The sequence below is a fragment of the Cryptomeria japonica genome, chromosome 10 (genome assembly GCF_030272615.1).
Source record: "Cryptomeria japonica chromosome 10, Sugi_1.0, whole genome shotgun sequence".
NCBI lineage: Eukaryota > Viridiplantae > Streptophyta > Pinopsida > Cupressales > Cupressaceae > Cryptomeria > Cryptomeria japonica.
In genome coordinates this window covers 655,227,602-655,237,093 of record NC_081414.1, presented here as the reverse complement: position 1 = coordinate 655,237,093, position 9,492 = coordinate 655,227,602, and the positions used below count along the sequence as shown (strand labels likewise).

The 9,492-nt window shown below is 34.9% G+C and overlaps 1 protein-coding gene across 1 annotated transcript; it reads right to left on the bottom strand.

Annotated features, from left to right (window-relative positions):
• Positions 1 to 4,178: 4,178 nt before the first annotated feature.
• On the bottom strand, positions 4,179 to 5,111 carry LOC131073352 (mavicyanin-like). The gene is made up of 2 exons (XM_058009760.2): positions 4,934 to 5,111; positions 4,179 to 4,576 (listed from the first exon to the last, which is right to left on the bottom strand). Exons 1-2 carry the CDS (start codon positions 5,109 to 5,111, stop codon positions 4,179 to 4,181), a joined length of 576 nt encoding a protein of 191 aa, XP_057865743.2.
• Positions 5,112 to 9,492: the final 4,381 nt, after the last annotated feature.

Sequence of the window (9,492 nt, the reverse complement as noted above, 5' to 3'; positions counted from 1 at the left end):
ACGCAGACACAATGCCTTTGATCATCTAAAGGTATATCAGCAAAGAATGTGCCGGAGCTATAATCATAAGGTTAAACCAAGAATCTTTCAAGTTGGAGAACTAGTGCTAAAGGAAAATCCATGCAACCAGGTAGATCGAGAAAAGAAAGGAAAATTTTAACCAAATTGGTTAGGTCCGTTTGTGGTCATAGCAGTATTTGGATCAGGAGCATATCAATTATCAACACAAGAGGGAGATCAACTCGAGGAACCTATCAATAGCATGCACTCAAAGAAGTTCTATGTCTGAAAAATCAGAAAAAATAAAAAACAGTGAAAAATCAGAAAAAAATCAAAAACAATGAAAAATTAAAAAAAAGTATTAGAATAAGTGCAATAAAAACAAACGGTGAAAACCTGGCAAACAGGCGCTATTTTTCAGTTGGCTCTTCCATCTATTAGTTCATGCATTTTTCTACTTGCATTCATTCTTCCATCAGCGCTGACCATCATAAGCCTTTCTACATACATAGACATCCCAGGTGGCTTCTTGCCATGGTTTGGATCATTGGATATATCATAACGACTTTGTTTCTAGGCTTGGGGAAAAATCTTACACCTAGCTGGGGGCAAACTCTTGATCATTTTGAGCTTAATAAAACAAGTAGACCAAACAGCTAGACAACTCTTATCAAGCGAAAACTGAGACACATCCAACATTGAACACAAGATCAAACTATCAACTATCAAGCTATCACGAAGTCAATCTAAGCGCATCACACACTTTTCAGTGGATAATATCTTTTTGAATGAATGATTGTAACTTGATTGTTCAACTTTTATATATTGATTTTCTCTATCATGATTTCTGAGTGACTCTAGGATGTCATTGACTAGAGGAACAAGGAAGAAACATGATATTTTTCTTGTCTACTATTTGAAAATTAATCATGAATTTGTGCAAATTTGTCTCGGGACATGATCATCAGAATATCATTGAAGAGATTTCCAATTTGCATATTGAAATGATTAATACTGCTTGTTTTACACAAACAACACTCAGGGCATCACGGTTCAATTATACCTTGATGCTTGTGTTAACTTCCTATATCAAAATCCAGGAAAATAGTGCTCAGGTCATCATGGTTTAATTATACCATCGATGTTTTCACTCACCTCCCACATTTCAAAAGCTCAATGATGACAAAAATGCAAAATAATCCAGTGACTAGTCCGGTCATAGCTTTGCATTTCATTTGCATTTTAGCTTGCATTTCATTCTTGCATGGGATCCAACCAAGCTCCTTTTATCCAAGGTTAAATATATCACAAGAATCATCAAAGCATCATCACAAGTGTATACGCAATCAGAAGGATGACTCGTATCTCTCATGATATCGTCAACCCAGCCAACTCTTATGCTATCTCTCTCAATAGAACCAACAATCAACATATCCAAAATATTTCTGCAACTTGATATCAACAAAATATTAGTTCTTTATCTAATCAACCTTATCAAATCAAATCAATCAATCAAACATAATCAATTCTATCACGTCTTATACATGATGAATCTTTCCTGAAACCAGACGATCTGATTCTAATTCATGTCTTATACAGGATGTATCCTTCTTGAAACCAGACGTTATGATCATGTCTTATACAGGATAAATCCTTCCTGAAACCAGATGCTTTGATCATCATTGTCTTATACAGGATGAATCCTTCTTGAAACCAGACTAAATCTAATCAATCAAGATTTTTCAATCTTACCAACCTAAGCAATCAAGCTAATCAAAGAACTCACATTTTCATCAAACCACAGTTGTAGAAATCAAATCAAATCTATCAGGATATCAATCTCGCAAAAACTCCAAAGATCAATTCTCTCAATTGATCTCTTGAGGGGGCATCATCATACTAGAATTTAGCAATCAAGAGCTGGGGCATCCTATCAAATCAATATCATCATCAAAATGAGATTATTCTTTGAATCAATGAGTCATCACACCTCACTTCAAAGAGGGGCAAAATGTATACACCTAAAAATGGTCTGAAGATAATTAATTAAATAAGCAATTATTTAATTAATCTCTCCTCCCCAATTTAATTAAATTCACTAAGCAATTTGATTAAATCTCTCATTCATCTACTTATTAATAAATCTAAGGATTTATTAAATAGGTTCATTTCATTTCACCCCTTTAATTAATTAATTGCCCCCATGAAAATCATTTCTTCTAAATCCCCTAATTAATTAAAACAAATCAAATCATGAGTTGTTGAGATTAATTAGCCATTTTCCTAATATTTGAATTTTTAAATTCAAAATCTCCTAAATTCTACCACTCCTAAACCTAACCCATTCTACCTACCACCATGTCCCCTTTCATCCAACATCTTCTAGAACCTTTGTGACACTTGTCACTAAGTGTTCCCTTTAATCCAACCCCCTTTGCCAACCTCCTCCAATTTAACCATTGATATCTTCAGATCAATCTTGACCGTTGATTCTTGCCACATCACCCCTAGCCTTGAAAATCCTATAAATAGACCTCATTTTGAGCAATATGGATCCCATCTCATTCATAGCTTAAGCATTGTTATTATAGGCATCTAGCTTATAGCTTATCAGTTTTAGCAATGTTATCATGCTCATTTTAGCTTAAATCTTAGCTTAATCATTCTAGATCAATCAATGCATTCATATAGCTTAATCATGCTATTCTTGCTAGATCATGCATTTTCAGCATTCAAATCCTCCATCTAAGTGTAGTCAAGTCACTTAATTTTGCATAATCTGATCTAAGAGCATTTTTGATACTCGCATTTACTAGGAGGCAATAAGTCGATTAGCTATGGTTTTACATGTCTTTGATTTAAATCTTCTAACCATGCTTATAATGATTTATTGAGTGCATTGTGGTTGTAGGTATAGGTACACCACACAAATACACGACACTTAATATGGTCTTGATAATGATTTTTGATGATTTTTGACCTTGAACTTGGGATTGTCACTTATTTTCATGGTGTTTAACTATCACATACAAGGCATATATTTGTAGAAAACACAGTTGTTATAGCACCAATATAAGGAACATTTACAATGATTTACCATTATCTTGGTTCCTTTAGTCATTGTATGTTTGGAAAGTTTCAGATTATTCGGTCCCTATAAGTTGTCTGTGCTAATGAGTGTGTCCTTCTATGATTTGTTTTGCTGATAGTTATGAAACAAAAGGTTTCATGGAGTAAAATACATGTCCCTTTAATGCTGCACAATTACTCTTATATTTTATGTTTATTTCTAGTAAGTTGGCCTCAACCCTTAAGGGAGCCTCATTTATCCCCACTTACTAGCCTGACACTGCATATTCAACTTTGATCTAGAGGCTAATGGATTTTTGACTGCTCGTGATGCAAATGTGGGCATTCATTTATTCTAAAATAATTATCTACTATAACTTTATTATCCTTATGTACTCGCACTAATGCATTTGGGGTCAAATTCTGATGGACAAGGAGCATTGTGTGAAAATTTGATTTTTTTTAAAAAAAATGCCCATGTTCGTCGGAATTCCGACGACCTCAGGCATTTTATTTTTTTAAAAAAACACAATGCATTTTCATTTTGAAAGCAAACCGGCCGAAGCAAGCGGTGGCCGTCTTGCCTCCCTGCCCCCCCCATCCCACTAGAGCGATCTCTACACAACCAAGGTAAGGTTTTTTTTGTAATCAAAGGAACTCTTTGTTTTTCAATGAAGGGCAACTAATTTTTTTCGCAATCAAGGGCAACTAGTTTTTTTTTGAATTAATCCATTTTGTGCATATCCTGCGATCTTAAAATTCCATGAAATGACATCTCTTTGAGGTATTCTGTCATACAGTTCACATGCCATGTGTATGCTACCCCATTTTGCGATTTTTGTTATTGGAGCATTTGCAACTAATTTCTGACAAAAAACCCCCTTCGATTATGCTTTGATGGATGTCCATACCTTGTTCCAAAGCTCCTATTTTGGCACACGTAGGGAGGATGCTGGCAAACATTGTACAACATACATATATATATGTTCTTAATCAAACAAAGAGTTGATAAGCTAAAGCACGGCATAGATAAGCATGGTGATAATAGTGCCACAAATGGAGAGTGTGAGGTTTATGAGAATTGATGTAGGGCAATTAGATAATTGCCTTCATGATGATGTGGGCCCTTTAGAAATTATCTCCTTTATTGCCCCCTCCTCCATTGAATCATCACTAGTAGAAGCAACAATATAATGCTCCATTCCATCTGATAATAAATCTAAACCCAAATCTTTGGCCACATTGTCAAGTCCATCTAAAACTACATCGAAATTGTCAGATTGGCAATTGTCGAGTCCATCAGATAAAACATTAATGTGCACTTTCATTCCATGTTGACAGTCTTCTATAATTCCAATGGTAAAATATCTGCCACCCATTTCAATGAGTGGGACTGCATCAAGCCCTCCATCATATAGCTTGATTGGATTGCTCGCATCACAATTCTCAAAGTCTTCTCGGCTCTTCAGCTCCAATACGCTTTGTTCAAAGGAAGCATAAGCAAACCCTGCCAAATGTCAAAATGTAGCTGTTTGCCATCATTTTTCTGGGAACAAAGGCCAAACTTTATCTAACCTAAAATTTTCATTAGAAGAAAGATCTATTCTTTAAGTTCTCCACAAACCCAATTTTGACTACCATAAGTCGATTAAAAGAGCTACTCAAAAGAGATTGACAAGATCTAAAAGCAGGCACTCACCATGGCATAGGGCATGGTGAAAGATCCAATCTAATATCTACAGATGGGATTTAAATAGATATGAAAGAACCAATAGAATCCATACATATATAACCTAAAAAACCCTAATGAAAGGGCTTACTAAAATTTCTGAACAAATTTATAACAAGGGAAGGGCAATATTACAGAGATTATCTCCAACATGGAAGATCTTGCGAGAAGCCCATCCTTTGAAATCTGAGGTAGGATCCCATCCTCTATCGTCCCCCACCACATGTTGTTCTGCTGAACACCCACTCATATTCATGAAAGTGAATCCCATCACCATGAAGATCAAGCAATAAGTAGATGCACTTGGAGCCATCATTGAGATAAACATGAATGTATTTCATGAGGATTTGAACTCAATAATATGTTAGATTCTCCCAAGGATGGATGGACTATACACTTGAAAGGTAGATGATTAAGGATGATGACAAGGTGAATTTTCCTTAGAATGATAGGGTTGATTTTCCTAAGAACAAGTAGATTCATGTAAACTAGAGGATACAAATTTGGACAAAATAATGGAAGGAGACTAAAACTAGATAGATTCACCTAAATGGGAGTGTAGTCATCTAAGGATAGGAAAAATTCACCATTTGCGTAAGAAAGATGGATAAGATAAATGATTTATGTGAAATAGATTCACCTAAGAGAAAGTAGATTCACATAAGGATAGGTGGATTTTCCTAAAGATTAAGGGATAAGACTTAACAAAAATAGGACTTAGGATGATGACAAGGAGGATTCATTTAAGGATATGGCATATTCACCTAAGGGATATTGTATTCTCCCAAGAATATGGAAAAATTATTGATTGGTGGAATGGCATACTAGATCAAGGAATGATACAAGGGTAGAGTCACCTAAATATAGGGTAAATTCAGCTAAAAGGGTACCCATGAGATTGAGGTACTGAGTACCTATCTATGGATGGTGTATTTGGATACAAGTATGATGAAACCATGCTTGTGTATGATGAAACGAAGTCTAGATCTCTATTATAGGTCCAACATAATCTCTATTATTTGAGACACCATTTTATTAGCATATCCAATTAGGGTAATTTATGGGTTTAATTATGGATCATGTTGTCTATTTCCATGCACTATTGAACTTATTTTGCTGTATTGTGATTATTTAAATTTTGAAGTTATAAATAAATTATGTTTGTACCTTAGAAAGGGTAACTCCAATTGATGTTTGGGTAGTTTATTTGAAAACTTATGGTGATTATTGCCCTATGTTATGTAATGGAGTTATTTTTACACTAAGTAATTAACTAGAAAAATGAATTTGTATTGTTGTACAAGTATGATGAAACCATGCTTGTGTGTTTACATGTTTGTGCATCCTATTGAGAACCAACCTTGCTGTTTAGGAACTCAATAAATGTGGTGTTAAGTAGAAGAATGGAAAACTCAAGAAGCTATGGTGACATATTGTGGCATTAGTAGGGATTATCTCTATTGACCACACCTTTCAAAGATAGTATCCCCTAGTTCTCCTCATAGAATGGACCATTGGATGGCTCATAGTGGTATCCTATCCTACATTTATCTTGATGGTATTGCCGATAGTTGGTACGTGGTTCTTGGTATGGGTTTCCTCTTACCCTATTATCTTATTTATATCTTTGTTTCAACATGTGGAGATTGATTTTTGTCATGCTATGATTATTTTCATGTTTGCATGTGTTTTGACATTATGCAAATAGATATCATGTCACACCATACTTATGTTTTGATATAGTGTAGGTGATGGTTACATGTTGTTGATGGTATGGGTTCAAAGACACAATTCCACACAGACACACAAATATTTGAAGATGCATTTTATATTATTCCTTCTTAGTGGCGATTAGTGTTGGAAGAGTTGCACACATGTAGAGAGGAACTCATGTTAGATACAATAGGTTGTGTTTGATAACATATGAATGTGCCTCATGATGTATACATATATCTTTTTTGTGTGACATGCATGCACATTTTTCCATAAGACACATTACTATGTGGCATGTGCCCTATGCATGTCTTCTTTGTGAGGCACGTTGCTATGTGTAATGTGGCCCTAGGTGTGTCTTCTCTATGAGGTGTATTACCATGATATGTTAGGATTTGTAGTGTCCAGGCCACAAATGCATGCATCAGGGACTATTATTATAGTCATGGTTTTTGGGCATGTAGCCTAGGCATGTCTTCTCCATTAGGTACATGGCCATGCCATGTGGGAGTTTTTGTGTTCATGCCACAAATGCACACATGAAGGAATATTATTGGAGTCATGATGAATCTTCACTCTATTTAGCCATAATTTCTAGTCGTATAGTTATGTAATGTGCACTTTTAAGGATTGTGAAGTTTCCTTCAACTATTGATGATCTCTCATCTTTGTTGCATGGGCCAACAATTTTATTTTATCTTGTTTGAATTAGTTTAATCACTATTGTGAGTTTTCTCTATTGTGTATTTATTGTGGCCATGTTTGATTTGCTATTGGAATTGAACACATTTATTTGACTTATTATTGGTACTATTTTTTCTTTCTTTCAATATTTATGATCTTTGGTAGTTTAGTGAGACGCTTGCTATTTTTAAATGTTGCCTTCTTTGTTGTGATGTGATTCCTCACCAAGATAAACGTAGATAACCTTGGATGAGTGTATATAAGGAATCAAACATTGGGAAAATTTGAGGATAGGGGTAAGTGTTTGTTGTATGGGTAGCTACGATCCACTTGTACATTCTTAGTGATTATTGACGGCTATGTCTCGGAGGATAATCCCATTAAACAAACAAGGGGGAAGTCATACATAATTGTATGGATCCTCCCTAGTTGTGTGTGGATTCAAGACCATCATTTCATATGGTTCTTGGTTACTTTGTGAGACCATGGCATCCTCTTAGACCAATATGTGAGCCTTGTATTGTTATCCTTGAAATGTGGATGAATAAGTGTATGTTAAAATAAATGCTTTGCATGCCATATAGTTGCATATGAGTTGTTCACATCATTAGATCATGATTTAGAATATGTGAATTCTTTGCAAAAGGTGATGGGAAATGTTATTGTCCTTGCAAAATTTGTAAGGGCTTAAAGACTAGAAGACTTCTAATCAAAATAGCTAAGAAACATTATAGGCAGCATGGTCACATTGAAGGGGGACATGATTATCATCCACTGGTAAGTTGTTCATTATATCATTTTAACAATTTATATACATAAGAAATCACTTGATAATGAGATCATGATCACGGTTTATTTATGTATATCAATTTTATATAGGTTGAGCACCCCGAAGCACATGGTATGGATCAACACAACCCTGAGAATATGGTTTTCGAAGTGGAGGAACATGGAGCTGTGAATATCGAAGCTGAAGATAATGATCCCATGGAAGATGACGATCATGCACTAGAAAACACAATTGAAGATGATGGTACAAATACATTGATCCATGACACATTTAGTACTGGCACAACTGATCATGATGATCAGGATGACCTTGATGTTCATGATTTACCTCTTCTTGAGAAGGCATATGTGCCCCTTTACAAAGGCTCCCAAACAAATCTTCTCTTTGTTGTATTGTTGTTGGTGAAATTGAAGGTTATGAATGGTTTATCCAACATAACAATCTCACGTATGTTAAGGTGTGTCATACATGCCATTACAGTTAATAAATGGTGAATCATGTACCATTAATATTCTCTATATTAACACCTCAAAAAAAATTTTTTTGCTGTAGATTGATAGGTGAGTTTTTCTTACCACCATCAAATATTCTACCTCGCTCATACCGAGAATTATCTGCCATTATGAAAGATATTGGAATGGAGTATCAAATAATAGATGCTTGTCCCAATGATCATATTATATATCATAAACAACATGAATTTGGAACAGAATGCCCTGAATGTCATATCAATAGATATCAAATAGATCAAATAACAAAAAAGGTGCCTCACAAGGTTCTTCGTTATATTCCCATTATTCCATATATGCAACGATTATTCAGGTGCACTAGCTTGGCACAATTTATGGATTACCATGCACGCAATAGAAGTCAAGATGACATTATTTGAATGCCTGTGGATGGTTCAGCATTTATGGACATAGAGGAAAAGTGGCCACACTTTAAAGAAGAACCTCGTAATCTCAGGCTTTCATTGGCAGCAGACGATGTCAATCCATTTGGAGAGTTGATATCTATTTACTCGGTGTGGCCTATTTTTGTTATCAACAATAATATTCCTCCATGGATGTCAATAAAGAGGGAGCACATAATGTTGGCAATGATTTTTCCAAGTATTTTATCATTTAATAGTCATCCACATTTAATTATAAATATTGCAGTAAAATGGTCATAATAATTATGTAATGTTTTTGTTCATTCCACTAGGCAAGTACCAAGTTAAAGATATAAATGTATATATTGAGCCTCTTATCGATGAGTTGCTAGAGTTATGGAATGGTGTGACCATGTATGACATCTCTAGACCAATAGGACAAAGACAATTTCAATTCCATGCAATGCTTGTATGGACAATACTTGATGCCCCAGGGCTAACACATATTTGTGGTATGTTATAGTGTTCAAGTTGCACATGATAATTATAATTATAAAAATTAACAGATTTAATAGAATTATACATTATCTTGTAGGTCTTCAAATAAAGGGAAAATTTGCATGTCCATTTTGT

Coding starts and splice junctions, on each gene's coding strand:
- LOC131073352 (XM_058009760.2), bottom strand. CDS start 5,111: ATGGCTCCAAGTGCATCTACTTATTGCTTGATCTTCATGGTGATGGGA. Junction 4,577..4,933: donor CCATGTTGGAGATAATCTCT/GTAATATTGCCC, acceptor GACATTTGGCAG/GGTTTGCTTATGCTTCCTTT.